Genomic DNA, 25,631 nt, shown 5'->3' with positions numbered 1-25,631 from the left:
CACACACTCTTGACCTGGCTGACGGCACGAAGAGTGCTCAAGGCCACGGTCCGCAAACACACAGGGAACTGAGGGACACAGTGGCGGCCCTTCATCTATGCCGGGGGAGGTTCGGGGAAGGCTTCCCAGAGGAGGAGCATCAGTGCTCAAGCTGGCAGGACGGGGGAGTGTGGGGTGAAGAGTGTGAAGAAAATGTAGGCAGAGGGAGAACACGGAGGCGGGCTCTGAAATTCAGACAGCCTCCCCGGGGAAGCGAAAGCGGCCAGCGAGGCTGGAGAGGCAGGCAGGGCCTCACGGAGGCACTGAGGCTGTGTCCTGAGGGCTGTGGGACACGCGGGAGGGTCTGAAGCAGGAGACAGACATGGCTGCATATAGAAAGATCCCCCTGGCTGCTGAGTGGAGGGTGGGCCATAGGAGCTGGGACGAAGGCTGGGGGCTCAGGGAGGTGGCCAGGGTGGGGCACTGGGGGGTAAAGGAGGGGGTAGGGGGCAGAGCTAGCTGTTCAGGAGGCCAAATGGATGGTTTGTAGTGGGGGGAGGAGGAAGGGAGATATCCAGGAGGAAGCCCACGGCCCTGGCCTGAGGACGGGGGGATGGTGGGGCTGCCCCGACAGAGACAAGGATCCTGGAGGACCAAGGGCACACGGCACCACGGAGTCATGGACTAGGAGATGGAGAGATCTCTGAGTGGCCATGCCAGAAGGCAAATGGTCTTGCTTAAGCAAGTGATACAGGTCAAGAGTATGCCAGCAGAAATCCTGCTACGAGAAAAGCCGGCGGTGAGTCGTGCCCAGAGGAGCTCGGCCCTAAATCTCAACAAAAAAAATAGCCAATCCTCCTGGAGGTCCTCTGATGACCTTCAGGGATCCAGAAACCCCATCAAATGGCAAATAAACTTGCAGGGTGTGTGGATTTCCTGGGGAAGAAGGATCCCCAGCTCTCATAGATTCCTTAATTTGTTAAGAGGGAAGAGACTCTGACCTTTCTGGGGATGGCTTGTATCTCGTGTAGGTGGCAGAGCCGGGGGTGGAGAAGCTCCCAGAAGGCTGCCGGTAGGGAGGGGCTTTGTCGGCCCCTGCTGGTGATGCTGTGTAAGGGGTTTCTGGGAAGCTGACAGGCCTGCAACAGAAACAGAAGGGAGGGCAGAGGGAAGGATGAGTTAAGGATACCAGCAGCCTCAGAGGATGGAAGACAGACCTCTCCCTTGGGCCCAACCACATCCCATCTGCTTCATTGGCCATGCACCCATCAGGATGCAGGGAGAGCTGCGGAGAGCAAGGGTGGGGCCCGAGAGCGGGGACAGCCCTTGGCCTCCCTCTCCCATTACGGCTGTGCCTGCCCCTCAGCTTCTGGGGCTCTGACAGAGGCCCGACAGGGGCCATGGAAGCAAGAAGGCACCTCTACAAGTTGGATTCCTTCATTTCCTTCATTCCTTCATTTAGCAACTTTTCTTTATTTTAAAATATATACCACCTACAGGACGATTTGTCTGTAAGGTATGCACCATCCTAATAAACTCCCAAAGCTACCCCCAACCCATGAACTAGAATGGCAGCACCCCTAACACGCCTGCCTGTGGGCTTTCCCCCTTCCCTGCCTCCACCCGGAAGTGATCACTACCCTGGAGTTGGTGCTTATCAGTCCCTTGAGCTTTCAAACAATACATAGTTTCCATCACACGTGGTGTGGCTTTCCCACCTCAGATACCAAGCTCCCCAGCACTGAGCCCTCACAGAAGAGGCCCATAAGGAAAACTTCACAGGAAACAAACTTCGGGTTTTAGAAGGGAGCGAGGTAGGGGACGGGTGAGCCCGGTGATGGGCATTAAGGAGGGCATGGATTGCATGGAGCACTGGGAGTTATTTGCAAACAACGAATCATGGAATAATACATCAAAAACTAATGATGTACTGTATGGCGACTGACATAATTAAAAAAAAAAAAAGGAAACAAAGGAAGGAAGGGAGGGAGGGAAGCATAAGGAGGAGGAGGGGAGGAGAAAGAGACTGGACAAAAGAGGGAGGAGGGAGAATTGGGATAAAAGCGGGATGCAGACGGGAGGACACGGGGTGGCCCCCTCATCAGTCCTTACCTCTTGCTGTGCAGGGGCTGGGGCTCCCGGAAGGGGACCATGGGGGTCTGCTTCGGGGGCCGGCTCAGGGACTGGGCGTGGCCAGGAGCGCTGGGGCTGGCCCACTTGGAGGCTGGGAGCGAGTTGTGGGAGGCCGGCCCGCTCCACTGCCAGGGAGCGTTGCTGCGGTAGGGGGGCCGGCCTCCGGGGGGCATGCTCTCCGGCTCTGTCTTGGGCTCCGAGGTATTCATGTCATAAGTCTCCAGCCACCCCCTGGGAAGAAAAACTTCGTTATTCAGAAGGGCCCTGGCCCCCCAGCACACATGCCTGCTGCCCAGGAGAGAGCGCTGCCTGGTCACTCTGGGCTGGGTTTCCCGGCCAAATCTCAACGACGACGAGGGCCTATTTTAAAGGCCGAGTAGGTGCCCTTTAAATTGGTCTGAAACTTTGCAACTCAGAGAAGTCAGCCAGGACAGGGCCCACCCCGGAGGCTCTGCCCGCTTGGCCCTCTCTCCTTACCTCCTCCTCTCTCTCTCACCAGCTCCCTGCTCTCCCTTCGTCTTCCTTCCTCTCCCTTCTCCCTGACCCAGGCCTCAAGTGGACCAGTGTCCTCCATGGAATGGCTCAGCCTCCCCCTCCACTCACCCCCCCTGCGGCGGTACTCGGGGGGGGGGGGGCCAGAAAGGCGGATGCCCTCAGAATCAAAGGATAGTATCTGCCTTGTTCCAAAGAAGCTCAAAGGCAGATGGAAGAGGAGCAGGTGACCTACTTTGTAGGGTGGTTAAAAAAAAAAAAAAAAAAAAAAGCCACGAAATCCGGAACCTTGAAATAGATGCAGAAGGGCCTGTGACTCCCCCCAGACCAGGCTGGCACACAGGCCGCGGTGTTGCTGGCTTGAGGCTGGGTGATCCACGGCCCGCATTCTCCATCCCTCGTGCAGTGTGGCACAGGAGGGGGCTCCGAGCCCAGGGGGAGTGCCCCAGGCTCCCAAAATCCATGTCTTAGCAGATGCCAGAGCAGAGCTGGGGGCCCTCAGCCTGGAAGCACTCATGCCCTCAGCGAGCTGAGCCTCTGTGGCTCTCCTGGGTCCTCTGGAGCCCAGGGGACTTTCAGGACTGGCAAAAGATGAGTTGGATTTGGTGGCTGGGGGCTCAGGACATGGCTGCTGAGGAGTCTTCAGAAGGTGACCCAAGGAGGTGCTGGGGCTTTTGGGCCCAACATGCTGTGCCCTTCTGCACCATTAGGGTCAGAGCTCCTTCTGGCAATCTTTCTGGGTTGGTAGGTGCCAACGCCTCACCAGGTACCACAGGAGGAATGACAACAGTACACATGTCCAGCAGAACCCAGGCGTAAGTGGATGAGGGGACCATCACGGCACTGCAGCTCCGGCCGGCTCAGCTCCTACATCGGGGAACAGGTCTGTGTGTTCTGTGGGGCAGACCCCACTTCTTGGCTCCAGGTGTGAGAATGTCACCCAGGCCTGGCTGATCAGAAACCTCTCCTCCCCCTCCCCTGGGCACAAGGATCGGCACAGGACTGTCCCGTGCCCCATGTGTGGCCAAGTGGAGATGGCATCAACTCTGGAACTGTTCCTGGAACTAATGGGTGAAGATCTGGGGTTCACTGGAGCTGCTGTGCTGGGGAGTCCTATGCTGCAACTGGGAAGAAGGATGGGTCACCTTTGTCCCAAGAGAATGAGAGCAAGCTAGGAAAAGGAGACAGGTGATGAAGATTCCCGGTGAGGGCATCCGGGTCCCTGCATCGGGCCCAGTCTAAATCTCACTCTATCTCCTTGTCTGTCACGAACAGAAAGCAGGGAAGTCTGTCTTTTGCTTCACCAAGCTTGAGCTGGTTCTGTTGTTGGGAACCAGAATCCCGACTGCTGACAACAGCACTTCTGAGAGAAGTAAACTGAGACACAGAGAACCTAAGTAACCTGTCCAAGGTCACACAGCCAGTAAGAGGGGGAAACGGGACTTAAATATACTAAGTTAACTCCAAAGGCCACAACTTTAATCACTATCCACATGGGCCACTAAAGACTGGTTTGGGAGCCAGTGAGATTTCTTGGGTGCCGGACTTCTCTCCCAGTTACTGACAACATGGCCTTTGGCCAGGAGCCCTTGCGCATGATCTCCAAGAGGGAAGTATTATCCAGGCATCTTGAAGGCAGCATCAGGTGGTGGGGAGCCAGGGCTCTGGGCCAGATGGCCAATTCAGACCCCAGCCCGTATGGCCCTGGGTGAAGGACTTCCTTCCGGAAGCTGTTTCCTCATCTGTAAGACAGTGGTGGCTGCAGGTGTTCCACGGCACTAGGACAAAGTCTGGTGCCCGCCAGGTGCTTAACAAAGGGGACTTGGCACTGCCTCCTTCTCCAGCTGATTCTGTGGCCAGTCTGCCTGCTGTTCCCACATGCTCAGAGGCCGAGTCTCCCTTCCACCTTCTAAAGTCCAACCACACTCTGCTGGGGTTCTGGAACAAATCTGGTCTGAGAACCAGCACACCCACACCACCCTGAGAGCTCAGCAGAGGAATGCAGACACCGGGTCTCATCTCAGCCCACAGGAGTCAGAGTCCTCCTTGGGCTGGGGGCCTGGGGATCTGCATTTTTACCAAGCTGCTAGTGATGATTTTGACACAAGACAAAGCTGGTGAAAGTGGGACAAAAAGGTCCTCCCCGTCTCCCGGTTTCACCTCCCAGAACCCACCACAGCTTCCAGTTTCTTATATGTTCTTTCAGAAGTATCCTAGGCAGGTATTTCTATGCAAATATTATTTAAAACAGAAATAAAAAGCCATCCGGCTTTCCCCTCGGGTCCCCCAACTAACGATATTTCTTACTAGACCCTCTCGGTACAAATTCAATTTACTTCCTTTAAACAATCCAGTACTATCCCATCACACGATGACCTGGGATTTACTCAGCCAGTGGGTGCTGAATACCCAGCGCGGCTGGATACTTAGGTTGCTTCTAGTCTTGGCAGCAATGCCACAGCAGATAGCGCCCTCCGGCCTCAGCCACGTGGGCTCACGTGTCTGAGAGAGGATGCCCCTGGGCCCAGAGCCCTCTTCTCCTCACCGCCTCCTTTCTTACCCCTCCTGCTCCCTCACCTGTGGGGCTTCAATATCCCTTCTCAGGGAGGAGTTTCCAACCCCCCTGACCAGAGCTCCAGAGTCCAAATGAAGGGGACAACAGCATCCCAGATGGCCTTCCCCATCAGGAAGCGGCATAGAAAGTGAGACGAGAGCATTCATCCTGGCCTGTTGCAAGTGGCCGACGTCATGATGACCAACTTATCAGGCTGGGGGACGTTCTCCCAGCTCAGCTATGGACAGTGGTGCAGCGCTCACTTGAGAAGCCCTGTCCGATGGCCTGGGAGTGTGTGGATGAGCCACTCTACCATTCGGTGTCTGAGGAGTGTGGGTTCCAGGTACACCATACAGAGCCCTGTTGGCGGCAGCGGGAGCATCTCTGCCCATCCCCGTGTGTCCCCCCTCAGGGCTTGTTTCGACATTCCACCCAGGAGGCCAGGGCTGCAGCAAGAGGCTGGGAGAGACCCCAGAGCTGGGGTGATCAGCTCTGCAAATGAGGTCAGCCAGACCCCTCTGCATTTCAAGAACAACAAAAACCACGCAAGTCCCAACCCATACCTGCCCCTGCAAACAGGAGATCCTGTTTCTGTGGCTGCTCTGCCAAGGGAGGTAGGATGATAGCTTCTCTCCGAATGAGGGCAGGGAACTGGGCTCCTGTGTCTAGTGACACCCTCTCCAGCCTGGTCTCCCCAAAGCCAGAGAAGGGAGCCTGCAGACTTTTACTTTTGCTTCTGTTGGTCCCTACCTGCAGATCCAGGGATGTCTTTGTGGCCTCCGGTGCACAGAGAGTCGTCGGACAGGAGGGCTGGCTTATCGTGTGCACACACGTGGGTGTGAGGGTGTGTGCAGAGCAAGGCACAGTGAGGGGGGGGCAGTCTGCTGGGGAGCTGGCCTGTGGAGTTGCTTCGGTTCGACTTGCCCCTGCAAAGCCCGGAGCAGGTGTGGCTGGGCCGTGGCGCCATCAGAGGGCTGAGAGACGGGGACGTGGGGGGCTTGACTGGAGTCCCAAGGGGAGACTGGGTGGGGGGTGAGGACAGATGGAGCCCTTGGGGCAGGGCTGAGGCATGCTCAGAGTTGCCCCAGACCAAGTCCAGAGCAAGCAGGAAGCGGCGGGTGGAGCAAGCACAACCGGGCATGCGCACAGCTCTCACGGACTTTCCGACGCAGCTGGGAACCTGGACTGAGGACTGTCTGCCGCTGAGGAGCTGTACAACTCTGCACAACTGATGGGTCCCCTAGGGGCCTCAGTGTTTCATCTGTAAAGTGAGGGTCACACCAGCCCTGGGGGGGGGGTCACATGTTACCTCATGTCAGCCTTCCTCTTGGCTCACTCTGCTCCAGACCCTCTTGGCGGCCTGGCAACGAGCCCAGGGCCTTTGTCCTCACTTTTGTGATGGCCACTCAGTCCCTGCAAGGCCCTTCTTCTGGCTCCTCCTCACCCTCCAAAGTCAGACTGCGCTCTTTACTTTCCTCACACCCAGTAGCTCACAGCTGGTGTCTCTAGAGCGCCCCCTCCAGGTTGAGTGCTGGTCTATGTGCTTTATTTGCAAAGCTTTTCTCCAAACTCAACACCATCTTTGGGGAACGGACCTGTTACCTCCCTCATTTTACAGATGAAGAAACTGAGACACAGGGTATGAGGCCACTGGCCCAGGGCCACGGTTCACAATGAGGAAGAGCTGAGAGTCAACCCTAGGTAATGTCACTGCAGAGTCTGCGTTCCCATGACACTCACTTGCCTCCCGCTTTTGCTGTATGAAATCACCTCATTCCCTTGATTGCTGTCTGCTTCCCCTAATCCATTTCAGTAGCTCCCCGAGGGCCAAGGCCTGACTGTCCTCTGTGCAGCTGTGTGCCCAGTGCTTGAGATGTAGTGATTCTCTCTGTCTCTGGCCACTGCTGGAGGTCGCTAGGGCACTGACTCACCGATATAAAAGCAGCATTTACCCTGCCTTCCCTATCTGAAAAATTCTACCCCAGAGTAACCAAATAGTTACCGAAAGATTTCAGCCAATAAATGAAGAAGGAATGACGGAATTGAGACCAGTACTTGCTACTCTGTGACCCACAATGAAATAGCTGATAGAGGCAATAATGACACATAGCTGTTGAGGGGGACAGTGTATGATGACGGGTCAGGTGCCACCATCTGAACCCTCTGCCCTTAGGGCCACTCACGGAGGACAACCAGACACGTGGTGCCTCGCGACACACACCTGAGAAGTGTTGTTACCAGAAGAAATCTCACCAGATTTGGATCAAGTTTCTACATCAAAAATAGGAAATCCATGTGCTAGACGAACAGGGTAAAGGACACCAGGGGGATGCAAATAGCTAAATGCAGGAAGTGGGAAACTCCAGAGAACATGTAACCCGGGTTTCTTCCCAAAATAAATTCCAAGGGGGGAAAAAAAGCAGGAAAAGGAAGCTTGTAGATTAAAAGAGCCTGAAGAGACCCATCAACCAAATACAACAGGAGTAGCCTGATTAACAAAACAATTCTTTCTATAAAAGATCTCTCTGATACAAAAGAAAGGTAAACACTGATGGATAGTTGATCCTGAGTTACTGGTAAAAATTTTAAGTATAGTCCTAATTTTTTAGAGGTTCTTATTGGGTAGAGATACGGTCTAATCACTGGGACTGCTTCAAATAATCCAAGGGGAGGGGAGGTACAGAACTTGAAAAATAACAAAAAAACAGGCCCAGTGTTGGTTAAGTGTTGAAATGGGGCTCAGTACACTTTTGATACATTGGAAGTGTTCCATTAAAAAAACAAGACAGGGGTGCCTGGGTGGCTCAGAGGGTTAAAGCCTCTGCCTTCGGCTCAGGTCATGATCCCAGGGTCCTGGGATCGAGCCCCACATCGGGCTCTTTCCTTGGTAGGGAGCCTGCTTCCTCCTCTCTCTCTCTGCCTGCCTCTCTGCCTACTTGTGATCTCTCTCTGTTGAATAAATAAATTAATAAAAAATCTTAAAAAAACAAAAACAACAACAACAAAAAAACCAAGACAAACTCTCCGTTGTCTTCCCACTACATGTGGAATAAAACCCAAGTCTGGGGGCGCCTGGGTGGCTCAGTGGGTTAAGCCGCTGCCTTCGGCTCGGGTCATGATCTCAGGGTCCTGGGATCGAGCCCCGCATCGGGCTCTCTGCTCTGCGGGGAGCCTGCTTCCTCCTCTCTCTCTGTCTGCTTGTGATCTCTCTCTGCCAAGTGAATAAATAAAATCTTTAAAAAAAAAAAAAAAAAAAAAAAAAAAAAAAAAAAAAAAACCCAAGTCTGTTCCCACGCCCGTGAGGCCCCCGGAAGGCTGCCCCACCTCTCACCCGTTCCCAGTCACCCTGGTCTCCATGCTGCACAGACGGATGAGCCGCACACACTCACACACCCGAGACTCTATGCAGGCTTTGCTGGGGAGCCCCTGGCCCAGACAAGACCACGTGGCTGCCTTCGTCCGGGAGCCTTGCCTGACCCGTGAGCAGCTCTCCCACCATGCTGCAGGCCCTTTATACAGCCTGCTTTGATCTTCTTCTTAAACCTCATTACTGCTTGGTCCTGTGTCGTATCTATGTAATTACTAACTGTCCCTACCTCTCGAACACAAACTCCAAGGGAGCGGACGCTCACTCCCTTTGGTCCCTGTGGCCCCCAGCACACTCTGAAGGGAGCTCGCACCTTGTGCTGAAGCGGTGTACCAAGCACAGTGTGTCCTCGGCGCAAGCTACTTTGAACGCTGTGCACATCACCTAGAAAATGAGACCCACCTCATGGGGCTTTCGTGGACATGGAATGGGGACAGTGGCGTTTGGAGAGCTTCAACCATTAAGTGGCATCTGGCAGGTGTTTGCCAGATGCTGACTCTCCCGGTCACCAGTCTTCCTGCTGAGAAAGGACCTTGGGGGCCAGCATTCTGGAAGCTGCCATCCCACCACCTGGCTCCCACCTTGCAAGGCAGACGTCCTTACCTCCGGGGCGTGCCGTCGTCGAAAGGGGGGATGATGACCACCTTGACGGTGACAGAGGTACGCAAGAGGTCGATCATCTGATCGTGGGTCAGTGTGACCACGGCCACCTTGCAGATCTCCACCAGTCGGCTGCCTTGCCGGAGGCCGGCCTGCCAGGCAAACCCATAGTCCTCCACCTCGGCCACCGTCCCGTCATACTTCACATGGAAGCCCAGCTGACCGAGCCCGTTCCGCCGGAGGGTCATGTCCACCGTCTCCCAGCCGTTGGTCATGACCTGTAGGCAACAGGCAGGATCTAGCCTCCGAAGCTGTTGGGGGCCAGCTCTGGATGACCCCTGCACAGATGTCCCCCCTTGAGGGCCAAAGACCCTGACCTCCCAGGTGATGTCAGGATATAGGAGCACAAACACCCACTTAGTCCCAGCCTGGGCTCTTGACTTCCGAAGACACGTGGATAGGCAACCACGTGGCTTCTTAGCTGGCGGAGACCATGGCAGTCATGAGCCCTGTTCTCCAAATGCCCCTAGCCTTCCGTGGGCTAGCTACAGTGGGATTATACTTCTTGGCCCCCTTGTGGGGGGTGGGCTCTGGGACTTGTTTTGGTCAATGAGCTGTGAGTGGAACTGCCACGTCATCCAGGCTGGGGCATTTCACTGCCGGCGCAAGACCCTCTGTGGGCCTTTCCCCTCAGCCATGGCTATTGGGATTATTCCAGAGAGTGGCTGTCTGTGCTCAGTTGGGGTCTCAGAATGAGAACAATGTGGAGCAGAGACCCCCACTGAACTTAAGCTGGACACGGGAGTGTGAGCAACAGACAAATCTTTGTTATTTTAAGCCGCTAGTATTTCATCCTGACCCAGTGACTCTGACCAAAGTAGGCGGGGCAAGCAGCGGACCAGAGATCCTGGGATCTTCTCTGGTTGGGGGTTCGTGCCTCACTCTTTACTTCATGGTGCCATTCTTAAAAGAAAAACCCCTTCCCCAGGCTCCTCCTCAGACCGTCCTCCAACCTGGAGCTGACCAGACCACACCAGGCCTTGCCTCCAATTCACTCCCTGCTTCCTCTGTGTGTGACTGTTACCACGACCACGTATGACTATAGGTAAGAGGACCCGTCAAGGAGAACTCTGGTCCCTCAGCGTGTCCTTAGGAATCCCCTTCTCTTCTTGGGAGAAAAGGATTAACTTAACAAGCCACAGCTACGGCTGCTGAACAAGTCACATCAAGATTGGTCTACACTCCCTGGAAACTGCATTAAGGAAAGAGAACACGTAACAGTTCCAGTTACTGGTGGGAAGCCATTCCGTGGTTAGAGATGCTGCCGCCGACGGACCCATTGCGGCGGGGGCTTTCACCCTTCTCTGACCACTATGCCCCGAGAGGACATTTTAGGTCCCAAACCACGCTACACACTCACGCCTCCATTTACACACACGTATTCCTTGCAACCCAAATCAGCCACATTGCTGAGCGTGGGCGGCCGGAAACGAGAACGTGGATGGGGAGGCACTCACCTGCGGCTGTAACCTCATCTGATTTAGAAGGCGACAGTCTGCACAGTGTGGGGCACACGTGGGACCCGGCACTGCACCCCAGAACAGTACTTATCCTTCCTCCCTGGGATGGGCTGGGAGACTGTATCCTTTCCTAGCCTGTCCTCCACAATTCTGGATCAAGATCCAGCAACTGATTTCCCAGCCCAACTTGTTCATGGGACACTGAAGAGTTACTGTGACTGTTCGGTGGATGGTAATGACAAAACAGTTGTTTTCTGAATAGGCTGTATGTTTGAGAGAAATACTGACATATGTACAGATGAAACGATAGGATGTCCTAGATTTGTTTCAAAATCATCAGGGGAAGGGAAAAGAGGGAAGGAAGAAACGAGAGTGGCCATGGGCTGGCTGACAGCCAAGGGGACTGGTGATGGCCTGGGGGTTTGCTAGGTTGAGTCCTCCTTTGTGGCTGTTTGACGTTGTCCAGAATTAAGAAGTTTAAACTGGTTGGAAAGGAAAGCCTAGTGTTCAGTGCACTGAATGGGAAACTTGTGACTGGCTCTGTCCTAGCCCATTCTGCTTTTGGGAGTTCCCATTCTCACCCATGAAGTGGTCACCCTTGTGGCCAAAGAATCTGGCTGCGGGTGACAGAGAAATGTCCCGTGTGTCTGCGCCGGTGACCAATGAGGCCACACCATCCCTGGAGGGGGTATGAGGAGGGCCCCACCTCCCTGGAGGCCGCGGCAGGCCTGACAGCTGCCGTCCAGCCTCCCTTCTTCCCTTCCTGCTTTTGGTGATGAGACCTCCCACAGCACAACAGACTTGGATGGGCACGTGGCCACCCAGAGGAGGCCTGCATTTCTGTTTCTGTCACAGCTGGCTTGGGATACATGACTTGGTTGGGGCCAAGAGGACAGATGTGAAGGCGCTTCTACTTCGTTTTCTTCCAAATAAAACTTCCTGCCCTCCACTCACGCCTTCCTTCCTGCCCACAGGGACGTCCCTATAGAGTGGTACCAAGCAATATGGAAGGAAAAAGAGGTGCCACAAGACGGAGGGGACGGAAGTCCCTGAGCTGTCCCTGCCACCGTGACCAGGTCATTAACTGAGGGAAATAAACTCCACCTTGTTTCATCTCCCGGATCTCTCAGTCTCTCTCTCAGCAGCCCAGTCTGTAACCCCCCACTATAGCTGCTCTGGACCATTCTGGATAGGGAAGGGAGAGCTGGTCAGGAGTCTCTGTGGTCCTGCAACTTCCATCCCTTTTGCTTTTCTAATGAACCTAAGGAACCCCCAACTGAAGAACAGAAGCACTCCTGATGTTTCCAAGATTCCAGAAAGGCCCCTGGCACAGGGAGCCAAACACAGGAGACCAAACACGTATCGGTTCATAGGAACATGTGCCACGCCATGCGGCCACACTGCCCCAGTCCCCCCTTTAAAGTTAATTTTCCTGGGGACTGACCTCTGTGTGCCAGGTTCTGACTAAGCCCTTCATAGGCCTAATGTCTCCAATCTCTCACTGGTGAGGCAGGTACAACTGATTTGCTTATCTTACAGATATAAGACCTGTGCAGACTTGACTTTTTTAACTTTTGCTTTTGGCCTCCATGCTGCATTCCCCGCTGTCCCCTTTGCTCCTTTCCCCCTCACTCTGCACCAGGATGATTCCAACTTCTTACTTTTGTCTCAGTTTCAAAGTTGTTTCCTCAGGGAACCCCCTGGCCCAGGCTCACCAGCTGGGGAACTTGGTGGGTAGGGTAAATGAGAAGCAAGCTGATAGGCCTGTGGTCAAATAGAATACTTGTGCCCCCACTGAAAGGGGGCACCCATGGGCCTGCTTCAGCTGCCTGCTGCCCTGTGCCAACATGCACCCAGCATAGCCAGAGGTCATGGAGAGCTACCCACACGGGAAATCTTCTCAAGGTCAAGCTTTGGTAATTAACCAAATAGGTCTTAGGGCTGCATCTGACCTGTGGCTTTGAGACCTCTCCCCAAGACAGGTTCCCTTGGCATGCTCAATACTCCCTCTTTAACCTCTTGGCACTTGTAACTCTTTGTTCAATTTCTGCCTCAGAGGGGAGCCCCAGGAGGGCAGCCAGGGCCTAGCACGGTCCCTGCTGTCCCAGCACCGCCTGGCTCAGAAAGACGCACATAATACTTGCTGACTTAACGAATGAAGGATGTCTGAATCCTAGCTCTGTTGGGGAGGGCGTGGACTCCTTCCCCTGGAGGACTCGGCAAAGCAGACTTGCTGTCGTGAGTCGTGTATGATGGGCTGTCCCTTCACAGAAGATGGCTTACGTCATTGCATCCTGGCCACCTGGATGCTCAGTGGGCTCTGGGGCACAGAGACTGTGGGGGGGGGGGAGCTGGGGCAATGGGCTGTAAGCCGCTGCACTGCCTAAAGGGCCGGGGGTGGGCGTGGGATGGAGCAGCAGAGAGAGGATGTGGGTAAAACATGTCACCTGGCACAGTGCCCGGCATGGTCACTGCTCAAGAAACTCGAGCTGCTGTCAGGATTTTGAGAGGAAGAATACTCTTCAGCAGGGATGAGAAGGGTATCTCCTTCACTGGGCTTTGGGGAGGAAAAAGTGCAGAGTTGTGCAAGGCGCCACGCAGGGTGTGACAGCCCTCTGCGGACCTTCGCTTCTGCTGTTACTACGGGGCAGTATGCAGCCAGTTCATTCAAGTTCGCTGAGTGAATGCTGCATTCCAACCTCAGTGCTGAGGACACAGCAGCAAACAACAAATACATAAATACGCTTCATATGGTGTAAGTGCTATAGAGAAGATTAAAGCAGGGTAAGTGGGTGGAATATGCCAAGCTGGGGGGTTGCAATTTTATATAATGAGGCCTCCTTGACAAGGTGACATGCGACTAAAGGAGAGGAGGAAGTAAGCCGCTGGGGGGATCAGGAAAAGTGCTCCAGCGAGAGGGCATGGGCAGTGCAAAGGCCCTGAGGCTGGATGCCTGCCTGGTACATACAAGAAGCAGCAAAGGTCTATGTTCCCAGAGCAGAGAGACTGACAGGCAGCCAGGTCACATAGGGTCTCAGAGACCACCAAAAGCACTCTGGGTTCCATCTAGAGGGGGCAGAGGGTTTGGGCAAAGCAGTGATAGGATCGGATCCCTTGGACTGCCTTACTGAGGACAGACCATGGGGAAGCAAGGTTGGAGGCAAGGGAGACCAGTGAGGAGGTGACTGAGGAGGCCAGGAGAGGCTAGGGGAGGCTGTGGAAGGGGAAGAGGATCTGGAGTCTGCCCACTGGAGGTGGCACTGCCAGACGGGATATGGGAGTGAGAGGAGAACAGTGGGGCAGATGCCAAGGCTTCCAACCTCGACAAATGGAGTGATAGACTTGCCCTTTGCGGAGACAGGAAAACTCTGGGGGCAGTGGAGGAAAAGCAGGAAGCTGCTCTCTGACATATTGTTTCAGGGGCTCGGAGACACCCGGGTGGGGACACTGAGCAAGCAGTTAGCTACCAGTCTTGAGTTCGGGCACAAATGCGTTTCAGAGTCAGGAAAACCTGGATTCAGACCCCAGTCTGCCACCTGCTGGCTGCATGACCTTCTGCAAGAGTCTATACCTCTCAGAGCCTCAATCTCGTCCTGTCAAGTGGGGACAAGAACAGTACCTACACTCCGTGGGGCGGACGACTCAGCTCACGCAAGCATGCTACTTATCAGCACACACTCAGGGTTCAATTAAACTCCTTCAACTGACCAACCGATCAGTATTTATTGAACACCTACTATGTGCCAACCCTGATTTATGCAGAGGGCATAAGCAAGTGAACAAAACAGATGGAGGCGCTGGTTCTTGGACCTCATAACCAAGGTTGCTGTCTAACACTGAGCATGAACTTTGGGGTCAGGGAAGCTTAGAGAAGGGCTCCATCAGTCCAACTTGAACTTAATGAGAGAATGCAAAGGCCCAAAAGGGTGAATGCACTGGCATGTGGAGGTCACAGCCCACTGAGTCAGGCAAGCTTCTCTGGGTAACATAACTCATCCAATCCTTAAAATTTTCACATGACGTAGGGTAATTTTTGTTTCCATTTTTCAGACAGGGACATCTGAAAAATGTCAGTCACAGGGCAGTTAAGAACTTGGCTCAAGGTCGTAACAGCTGGCCAGTGGCAGTGCCAGGACCTGAAGCCAGGACTTGTGATGCCAGAACCTGTGTCTATGTTAGGCTCCCTTCCCTATTTCACACGCATGACGTGTCCTTCTGTGAAACCCACTGGGAGCCCATCGTCAATGATAGCATTCCTTCCCACACGGCTCACATGTGGCCCCAGTGCTTCTCAGCAATGCTTCAGGCCACCACCTACGAAGCTATAACCTGAAACCAATGTGCCACTCTTGGTTTGGCCAACAGTCTGAGCCTGAGCTGTCTATTAGGAGCTCAAGGTAAGACTTTACCCAGGTGGTGAATCTTTGTCTTTTAATAGAGGAAGTTAAGCCATTCACATTTATCGTGGTTACGGATGTGGAATTATTCCTCCTATGTAACTGTTTCTTTTACCATGCTTTCTTATACTCCCCCCACCCTGTTTATGCCCCAAACCTTTAATGGCCTGGAAGCTTTTCATTCTGTTTTACTTCTTCTAGAAGTACCCTTACATTTTGAACATAATCGTGCACTTGTGTTTTCTATCAAGATCCACAGTGAATAAACCTATCTTTTGTCTTCCTAAGTTGAAGGCATAAAGAGCCCTGGATCCCTGGCCTGAAATGTCCCCAGAAAGAACCCAGGCTGCAGGGCCCAAGAGACCCCCCAGTGTGTAAGTGACAATTCTGACTTCCTTGGGGCCAATTAGTGACCTGGCCTGAATCACGGGGCTGGGAGCACCAGGGCTTCCCCAAGGCCTCGGCCAAACCATGGAAGAGCTGCACCATTGTGGAGCTCTCCCCTTACCTTCAGTCTCTGGACGATTTCCCTTATGTCCTCCACAGAGCCATCTGTGGCCTGCAGGAAGATGTGGTCCCCTCGCCCATAGAAGATTTTGAGTGTCGAGGAGTCTGGGGTCCAGCCAATGACATCCCCACAGTAGCAATTGAACACTACCTCCTTAGTGCGCAGGTCCAAGAGCACCACAAACTCATTAGAAATCCCCAAGATACAGTCGATTTCTATGCCCTGGGCATAGTCCTGAGCTGCCACCCTCCAGGCAATGGCCCCTGCGCTGTGCTGCTCAGCGCCTGCCCGTGCTTTTGTCTTCTCCTTTTTCTTGGAGGTCAGCGAGATGAGGTTGAACTTGCCAGTGGAGTCAATGGGTGTGTTAGAGACACAGTTTTCTGCCAGGTCCTTGAGGTACTCCTGGCGGGTCCTGGTGGCCATGGTGTGGAATTTGTCCGACTTGTGCGCAGCATTCTCGGCGTTAATCACCTTGGCCAGCAAGAAGTCTCTGAAGACGTCAGACTTGCGGAATGTGGTTCCACTGGGGATCGGGGGACCAAAAGGAGGAGCATCTTTGGATCGGGTCACAGCCATACTGAGGAGGGAGAAATAGGTGGTAGAAAAAAAAGCACTTGAGGTTCTCTTTAGTAGGAAAAAAACATGCAATCAGAAATAGGAATTTGCTTTTTAAGAATGGAAATTGACATCTATCTAGTAAGTTGCTGGCCAACTAGACTGGAAACAAGACAGCCTTAGGGCACATACGTGCATGTTTACTTCGGACAGATGTCAGAACGTCCATTAATGTACCAAGAATAATTCTCCTAGCATTGTTCCACTTCAGTTACTCTCATATTACATATAAACTATGTGATAGATTATAGTTTGGCAAAAATTCACCCCTCCCTCTCCATCTTTGATGGAGGGTACATGCCCACCCCACTGATCTTGGGGCTGGTCTCACGTAGCTTGATTTGGCCAATGGCTTCCAAGCAAGGCATGAAATGCAGTGGGTGGGGAGGGAGGTGGGCTTGTCTCCTATGTTCCTGCCATTTCTGTGAGATTGACATGCCCCCCAGGGGCCTAGAAGGATGAGGGATACCCGCAGCAGACCTGGAGCCAAGGCCAGCCAGACCTCAGCCAACCTGTGGATGTGTTGGCCAGAGAGAAAGTGCTAGTGTCTGTGAGCCACTGAATTTTGGGGTGCTTTGTTAAGCATTACTGTGGGAACGCCTGACTGATGTGGGACATTTATGTGATTTTTTTTTTTTTTTTAAGATTTATTTAAGAAAAAGAGAGAGAGAGCACAAGCAGGGGAAGGGGCAGACGGAGAAGCAGACTCGCTGCTGAGCAGGGAACCTGATGTGGGGCTCAATCCCAGGACCCTGGAATCATGACCTGGGCCGAAGGCAGATGCTTAAGCAATTGAGCCACCCGGGTGCCCTGTGATTTGCTTCTTTCACACACCTGTGTAACATTACTTAACATGTAAATCATCTCTATACAGCTTGTCTTGGAAAATTCATTGTAATGAGAAGTTTGAAGAGACCCTTCTTACTTTAGTTTTGGCTGAGGTGCTACTGTGACAGAAACAAATAGCCACTGAGTGAGAAAGTAAAAAGGAAATGATCTAAAATGTGTTCTGCCAAACCAGTGAGCCCCCTCACTCCCCACGCAAACCACAGAGAGAAAGCCCATGGGGAGGAACATCTCTGGAGAAAGCTGGCAGTGAGCCCCATGATGCCTGCATCCACCCTCGCCAGCAGCAGGCGCCTCCCGAGGTGACGGACAGTTGGGAGGAGCCTGGGGTCATTGGCCCCCTGCCCGGAAGGGTGGGCCAGGAGCCCCTGCACAGCCCAGGGAACTTGCGGTCAGCTGTTCTCACAGTCCGGTGACATTTCCTTGCCAGTGCTCCAGTCCTGGACAGGTCAGAAATCAGCAGCTGGCAGCAGGGGACAGTGCAACATGGAGGAACGGAGGAGAGGTAAGCAGGCACCCCAACCACTGAGGCCTCCCCTGGGAAGTGGCCCTGAGCTGGGAGGTGGGAGAAGATTCGATGACTATCTCCGACATGTCCTTCCAAGGGCTTGATTGAGTGGAGACTCAGTGGATTTCTTAAGGTAGCCAGAGAGACCACAGCCCCTCTCAGTCACCACCCGGGGGCAGGGGAATAGGACTCTCCAGGAAGAGGTGTAAAGGGGCAGCGGAGACTCCTGGAGCTAGGCTGTTTCCGTGATGATTAAAACCAGTAGGAGTCCCTGTAAATGCGTGAGCAGTCAGCTTGCTACGACTTTCTTAAAGAGCTTTGTAGTCTCCTCCACAAAGATGTCACCTTGTGAGCACAGTGTTAGGAGAGATTTCCCAATGCTTCTCCCCAAACTGTAAAATAATTTTTAAATAATGAGATTCCTGACTGAAACATATGCCATGAAACCCGAACACGGTGTAAGGCTTGTTCAGGTTCCGACTCCCAGCCCCTTAGCCGCCTGCCACGTGACATGGGGGGGGGCCAGTGTAACACTCCTGCCTCTATGAAACAAGCATTTCTGGGACGCCCTCTCTTGGGCACTGGGGGTAGAGTAGTCCCTGACCCCCAGAACTTTTAATCTGGGAGCAGATGTGTACCAAACACACACACTTACAAAAAGAAAGTGAATAGGGTACAGGCAAAACAAAAGAAGGACCCAATGTAGATGGGGAATCCAGGAGGGCCTCTCTGAGGAAGTGATAATTATGTATGCTGGGATCGGAGCCAGAGGAAGGGCTGAGGGGAGGGTTCTGCAAGCAGGGGGTGCAGCAGGTGCAAGGCCTGACTGGGAAAGACGAGGCTGGGATGGTCTGAGCCCAGAAAGTGAGGAGCAGGATGGCAGCCAGGCCTCAGAGGGCCTTGACGGAATGTTAGCACTTTTCATCTTTTTTTTTCCATAACATATATTATGGAATGTAATATGTATTAATTTTGAGTGAATATATATTACATAATATATTATATATATTATTATTATACCTTTAAAATATCTATGTATATTTTAAAGATTTTATTTGACACAGAATGACACGGCAAGAGAGGGAACACAAGCAGGGGAAGTGAGAGAGGAGGAGCAGGCTTCCCATCAAGCAGGGAGCCCGATGCTTGACCCTAGGACCCTGGCATCATGACCTGAGACGAAGGCAGGTGCTTAACAACTGAGCCATCCAGGCGCCCCAGTGCTTTTCATCTTGACCGGGAAAGCTTGCCATGCTTTGACCATCTGGACTCGCTATTCACTCCCTAAACCCCCAGATGTGGTCTCTGCCATTCTCAGTGCCCTGGAAGGTGGATTTCTGCGGGTTATCACCTTCACCTGGCTTCCCATGCCCTGCGGCTTCCAGTGAATTCTGCCAACAGGAAGCAGCTGAAGCAAGAGGAGGTGACAGGAGAGAAAAGCTGGCAGATAACTTTCTCTTTGGGGCCTTCTTGCTGGGCTGGTGGCAGTGGCTGCAGTCCTTGATCCTTCAACTCACAGCCACAGCTCCTGTCTGGGGGCCCCTCTTACTGGAGCCACACTTCGCCCATTCTCTGCGCCCTCATCTCGCCAAAGGGGTGGGTGCTGCGTCCCTGCTGCTGCTGGCTCCGGGATGCCTCACGCTCCTATACTGGTTCCCTTGACCTAGGCCCCCCTGCGAGCAGCCTGTTTGTTCATCCTCAGTTAAAACCCAAGAGAGGCATCTGTCCCTTCAGGGTCCATGACAGACACAAGTGCTCACAACGAGTGCTGACCAGACTGACGATCTGCGAAAATAACTGTGGCTGTCCCATGAAGAAAGGACTGGAAGGGACCAGAGCACGGGCAGGACACCGTTGAGTGAGCTCCTGCACATCCGAGGCTGGTCAGGCCAGATCCCTTGATCGCCACCTCCACTGTTCACGGTACAGCGATCCTCCCCCAGTTCAGGAGTGCCACGTCAGCAGGTGCCACCTGGAGCTTAGCTGAGGCCCAGCACCAGCACAGGTGTTCACTACTGATTATCAAACAACTTGGGGCGCCTGGGTGGCTCAGTCAGTTAAGCGTCTGCCTTTGGCTTAGGTCATGATCTCAGGGTCGTGGGATTGAGCCCCGCATCGGGCTCTCTGCTCAGCAGGAAACCTGCTTCTCCTTCTCCCTCTATGGCTCCCCCTGCGTTTGCGCTTTCTCAAATAAATAAAATCTTAATAAAAAAACTCCAAACCCAACAACTTAAACTTGAACAGGCCAAGGAGGAACAGATTTCTACCAATGCACAGGAGATTTTCTGTAGGTTTGACAGAAAAAGGCATTTCCCAGGAGTAAGGTTCTTCGAAGGCCACACAAACCAGGTGCGTTTTCTTCTGTGCAAAACTGTATGGGTGAGGCCTCGCCTACAGCCTGGGGGAGGGATGGGATGCCTCAGCAAGTCTTTCTAATTCAAGGTGCATCCACACTGTACTTTACAGATGTGAACAGCTTTGCAACTTCTACCAGTCAGCACTTGGCTGCTTGGACAGACACTCTGGTGCTTCCCACAGTCCTGATTCACTATTTGAAGAATCGTGAAATTACAAGCTGCTGAAGATTTCTAGACAAGCAGAACAACTGGTCCCTTACATCCCAGCAGGTGGGACTAGGTTTTCACAGCTCCCAGGCTGCAGGAGCACCAGCGTACCCCTCAGAAATGGCACACTTGGGAGCTGGAAAGGATGGCACCTCACTACACAACCAGGTCACTGTAGCCCAGGAAGTAGTTCCAGAATACTCACAGTTATTCCTTCAACAATCATTTCCTCAGGGCCTATGACTGTCTGGCCAGCAAAAATCTCTTTAGGGCCCACTAGATGGCAGGCCCCATGTCATGACGGATACACGGAGGGGGACGTGACAGGGGTTACCTTTAATAGAGGCCAGGGCCATGCCAAGGAGTCGTTTTTTGTTGCCTTTTTTTTTTTTTTAAAGATTTTATTTATTTGACAGAGATCACAAGTAGGTAGAGAGGCAGGCAGAGAGGGGGGCAGGAAGCAGGCTCCCTGCTGAGCAGAGAGCCCGATGCACGGCTCAATCCCAGGACCCTGAGATCATGACCTGAGCTGAAGGCAGAGGTTTAACCCACTGAGCCACCCAGATGCCCCCAAGGGGTCGTTTTTATAGCATGATGGGTGCTGGGACGGAAATGTGTTTGGGGACACGGTGGGAGTTTCGGGGCGGGGAGGGGACAAGGATGTGGTCTGTCCGGGGACCAGCTGTCTGTGGAGAAGGAGGGAAGAAGGGGTGAGGGCAGCTTTGGTTGTATCTTTAACATTTTCTTTCATTAAAAATAAAGAGAACTGAAGCAAATATGGCAAAATGTTAACATCTGTTAAATCTGGTGGTGGGCACATGGGTGTCTGTTATATTATTTTCTGAGCTTTTCAGAACGTTTTAAAATATTGCACAATATAAATACTTTAAACTGTAAAAAACAGGAAGGGTTTAGGGGCGCCTGGTTGGTGCAGTCTTGATTTCGGCTCAGATCACGATCTCAGGGTCATGAGATCAAGCCTGGCAATGGGCTCTGCACTTAGCAGGGAGCCTGTTTCACTCTTCCTCTGCCCTTCCCCCCGCTCGCGTGGGGTGCTTGCTTGGTCACTGTCTCTCTCAAATAAATTAGTCTTTAAAAAAAAAAAACAAAAAAAACCCCAAAAAACCAGAAAAAAAAAAAAAAAAACAAAAAAACCAGGGTTTGTGGATCAGAAAAAAGCCAGCATCCTGGAGGCCATGGAAAGGCTGGCCTGGAGAGGTGGGGGGTTGGCCGTGGGTTGCTGTGATAGTCCAGGCCAGAGCTGGGAAGTGGGGGAACCCACCCTCACTCCCGCAGTTCAAGCCTGGCTCCAGCCCCTAATGCAGGGAAAAGGCGGCCTTCTCTTCCGGGTGTGTGTGCGCGCGTGTCAGCAAGTCCACTTCCCTCACCAGGACTACCTTCCAGCTCCTGAGGCAGGCGGGAGGGCACGTGGGTGAGTCTGGGCTCACCCAGCCCGGAGGCAGGGGCACTGGTGGCTGCTTCTCCCTGTCCCAGAACAAGCAGCCGCACGCGCCGCCCCGTGGCGGGACCCCCCTCCCTCCTCTCCTTCACCTCATTGACAGAGGAAAAAGGCAGATTCTGGCGATTCTGCCAGACCACCAGGGCACCTGTGCACATACCCTTTGACCCAGTAACCCCGTTTTTAGGAATTTTCCCAGCCGTGTACTTGGACGCATGTGCAATGAGAGCATACGTGAGATTATTACTGCAGGACGGAGTGGAACTGTGGGCGATGGGAAACAAGCCCAGTGCCCAGAGCTGGGGGAAGAGTCTTGTGCACCCACATGAGAGCAGGTTACGTGGTCATGAGGAGTAAAAAAGCACTTTAGGTACTGGTTTGCAGAGATCTCAAGGGTCGGTGAGCATGTGTGACACACTCCGTGTATATTAACACGGGGAAAAGCAATACTTAAAAGTAGTTGCCCGCATCTATACGAGACATCCAGTTGCACAAGAAACTGCTAACAGGGTGACTGGGTGGGGGGAGCAGGGTGGGGTAGGAGGAGACTGTGACTTTTTTTTTTTTTTTTAACTTTTTAATTTTACTTTTTGTATCTTTTGCATTTCAAACCATTTCCAAAAAGATGGAGAAGAGTGTCCCCTAGCCCACTCCCCAGAGTCTGTGATGCTGCTCCAGGGACACGGGCTGCCCTTGGTCTGGGCCTAGGTCGACGGTCAGCTGGTTTCCAAGGACTATAGCTCTATCCTCACCCCACACCCAGAGAACTTTCCACTTGGCCTCTGGCTGCTGGCCACGCCCCTAGGTGAGACCCGGCCCTCAGGAAGGATGCTGAATGGGTCTGAGGCCCATGCTGCCTGTTGCTCTGTGAACTGAAACCTCAGCTCTGTGTCCAGAGTACTGCGTGTGTGTATGTCCGTGCGTGTGTCTGCCCTGCCCCACCCTTCCATCTTCTGAGCCTCCTTCCAGCCGTCACTCCTGTGCTCTGCCACCGCCCCCCCCCCCCGCCCGCCTGGGTGGTGGTTTCGCTCCATGATGGGCTCTCCTCACCCCCCACCCAGGTCAGCAAGCCTCAGTTCTGGAGCTTCTCCTCCCAGGAAAGCAAAGCCCTCCTTTTGCTGGATTTGCAGCTGGAAGGAGGTTAAGCTTAGAGCTGCGAGCAAACGAAGCAATGTACAGGAAAGCGGAGCAGATCGAGCTATGCTCAAACCTGTCATTTGGGAGAGCTGACATAGACAAAGGCCTTTCTGTCTTAAACCAGCTTGAGGAGGGGTTCTGTCACTTGCGACCAAAAGATGCCAGGCAAATATGAATCACTGATGAGAACTGGGATGCCATGCCCCTTTCTGCCTGAGGATGGCTCCCGAGAAGGTGCAGGGACATAAGGACAGAGTTCCCTTGAGGCACACATAGTGGCACCAACCGGGGGGCTGCCCAGAGGCTGGACATCAGGGGCTGCAACTTCCTGTGCGTGTAGGGCTGGGGGAGCCTGTGCAGTGGTGCCTACCTGTAACAGACGTTATCAGTGCAGGGGTTGTGGGCTCGGACGATGATGAAGACGTGCTGGAAGTGTGAGCGGATGTTCTTGGGGGTGAAGGGCAGCGCCCCGGGCTCCTGGAAGATGATCGTCACGATGTCGTTTCCTATGTGCCTCTTCCTCAGTAGCTGGTAAATGGAAATGGGGGAGAGGAGGGTGGCACAGGTTGGCTTGTGGGCCTCCCTGGCACCTCCTGCTCTTACTCCTCCCTGGTCTGGTCCCCACAGGCAGCCAGTGGGAACCATGGACCCAGGTTGGATCATGTTTCTCCTGCTCATAGCTCTCAGGTGGCTTGGCCTCAATCAATGTAAAAGAATCCCTACATGGCCCAGGGGGCCCCACGCCACCTGCCCCCCCCCACCTCTTTGATATCTCCTCCCACGCTCCCCCTCATTCATTGTTCCCGCCATGCTGGCCTCCTGCAGCTCCTCAAAAGTGCCAGAAACACTTCTTCCTCAAGGCCTCTGCCTTGGCTGTTCCCTCTGCCTGGAACATTCCTCCTGTAGAGACCCCAGGGGCTCCCTCTTTCAGGTCTTTGCTGAAACACCTCCCTCCCATGGAGGCCTTCCTTGGCTGCTGGATCCCCACGACAACCCCCATCTCTACTCTCCTGCTGCCCCACTCAACAGTTCCTGACACTGAGCACACGGTGGCTTTTCCCTCTTCTTTTTGGTTCTCCTCTACTCCCTCCCACTAACACTGGTCTGTTTCGTTTGTGGCCCGCTACTGTGTGCTTAGTGCTCAGAGCAGTGCCGGCACAGTCGGTGCTCAAGAAGTATCTTCTGGCGGTCGGAAGGGCCTGGCAGATGCTCACTTGCTCACAGCCTGGCTCATGGCTCCTGGCGGCAGATCGGACACCGCCTGCCGGGCTGATCCCAGGCTGCTGCTGCCCCTGCCCTGGACACTTGGGTTGGGATGGTTGGGGCAGGGGTGGCTTTGGACCGGCCCATGGGAATCCAGTCCTCTCGCCTCTGTTTCTCACTGTCTCTGACCAACAGACTGTTAACCTTTGCAGGCGAAGATGTGGTCACGGTGTTTTACTTATTTGCTGACATCACAATGTTCCTATTTACACTAGTTAAGCCTCTGTACGACTCTCATGGTCAGGGATCCACACTGGGAACGTGAGGTCCACAGATGGGCGTCCTGTGTAGCTCGACATGAAGTGACCCAGAATGTGGAATCCAGACACTTACTCTGAGCAGCATGACTCACACTACCAAACGTTTCTTTATGTGTGCTTTCAACCGGTGACATTGCTAGGTCAAGTAACCGTCTGCTGGGGCCAGCCCCGGGTGAGGCATCTTCAAGTGGCCAGCTCCTCTTATCCCAACAACCCCGTGAGGCATGAACTTATCCTACCCCTTTACTGATGGGAACACTGAGGCTCCCAGTGGTTAAGTGACTTGCCCTCGGTCACACAGTCATGGGGACAAAGAGCCTAGATTTGAATCCACTTCTGCTTGACTCTGCAACCCAAGCTTTCCCTACCTACCAAATACCCAGCATGAGGGACTGCTTCCTGTGCCCCACCTGGGTGTCGGGCCCTGCCTTGTGCAGGGACCGTCATTCTGCCCATTTTATAGGGGAGGAGCCCGAGGTCAAAGAGAGAGGATCACACAGCTAAGAAGAGGGGAAGAAAGAATTCAAACTCAGGGCCAACTCTGAGACCAATGCTCTGACAGAATGCTACAGGTTAACCTTATGGGATCACTCCGCTCTGACCATCTTTGCTCTGTAAAATCTACAGTGTCATCTGTACCAATGGAAAAAACAGGCATTTCCTAAATCACAAGTCTGTGGGGCTTCTGTTTTTTAGAAACTAGGAGTTGTTGTCTCAGGACAGGGTCTGCATGGCATGTCCAGGAGAGGAGCCTCATGAAGCAGGTGTTTGCTGCTCTTGCCCACCTAGTATCTTTTCCTTCTTCTTCTTCTAGCAGCCATGTCCATGCCCTTTGGGAAAGCCCCTCCATGATCCCTATCAACATTGCACATTGAGCTGACCCCATTCACCTCCCAAGGGGTGGGCACGTGCTTCAGGCTTGGCCAGTCAGCCTGTTCCATCCCTGCCCCAGGCCCAGGGACTGGCAAGTGAATGGTCAACAAGAGTCAGGCCTGAAACGTCTCTGGGACACTAGGGAGGCACAGCCCTCTCCCTACCAGAGTGGGTCTGCTGGTGGGATGTGAGCAGAGGGCTGCTAGGGGGGCATCTTTGCCATGACTTGGGAAGACCTGTGAATAAGGCCACAGTGAAGAAAAGCGGAGGTGAGAAATGAAAAGGATTCCTAACATTGTCTGAGCCCCTGGATCCAGCCATACCTAAAGCCAACCCTATCCTGGAACTTGAGAGTTACACCACCCAGTTAGACTCATTTTTTGCTTACAGCTGTTTGGTTTGCATTTCTGTTACTTCTGGTCAAAATAATGTTGACTGATACAACTTGTTTTCCACAGCACCCCTGATGATATAAAGAGACTGCTGAGTTGGGTTTCTAGACGCAAGCAAGGTGGCCCAGGAACAGCTAGAAAAACACTGGTATCAAACGATACCT

General features: G+C 53.3%; 1 protein-coding gene across 1 annotated transcript in view; it reads right to left on the bottom strand.

Annotated features, from left to right (window-relative positions):
- Positions 1-25,631, bottom strand: part of SIPA1L3 (signal induced proliferation associated 1 like 3) — a 230,045-nt gene that overhangs the window by 55,605 nt on the left and 148,809 nt on the right. The window contains exons 8-12 of the mRNA XM_032842051.1: positions 23,050-23,207; positions 15,551-16,127; positions 9,129-9,403; positions 2,092-2,343; positions 981-1,118 (exon numbers count right to left, since the gene is read on the bottom strand). Coding sequence (XP_032697942.1) covers positions 981-1,118; positions 2,092-2,343; positions 9,129-9,403; positions 15,551-16,127; positions 23,050-23,207 — 1,400 coding nt within the window. The remainder of the gene's footprint in view (positions 1-980; positions 1,119-2,091; positions 2,344-9,128; positions 9,404-15,550; positions 16,128-23,049; positions 23,208-25,631) is intronic.

The sequence above is a fragment of the Lontra canadensis genome, unplaced genomic scaffold (assembly GCF_010015895.1).
Source record: "Lontra canadensis isolate GAN:19392208 unplaced genomic scaffold, GSC_riverotter_1.0 scaffold125, whole genome shotgun sequence".
Classification (NCBI taxonomy): domain Eukaryota; kingdom Metazoa; phylum Chordata; class Mammalia; order Carnivora; family Mustelidae; genus Lontra; species Lontra canadensis.
The sequence above is the reverse complement of the archived record's forward strand: the minus strand, read 5'-3'. Positions and strand labels throughout refer to the sequence as shown.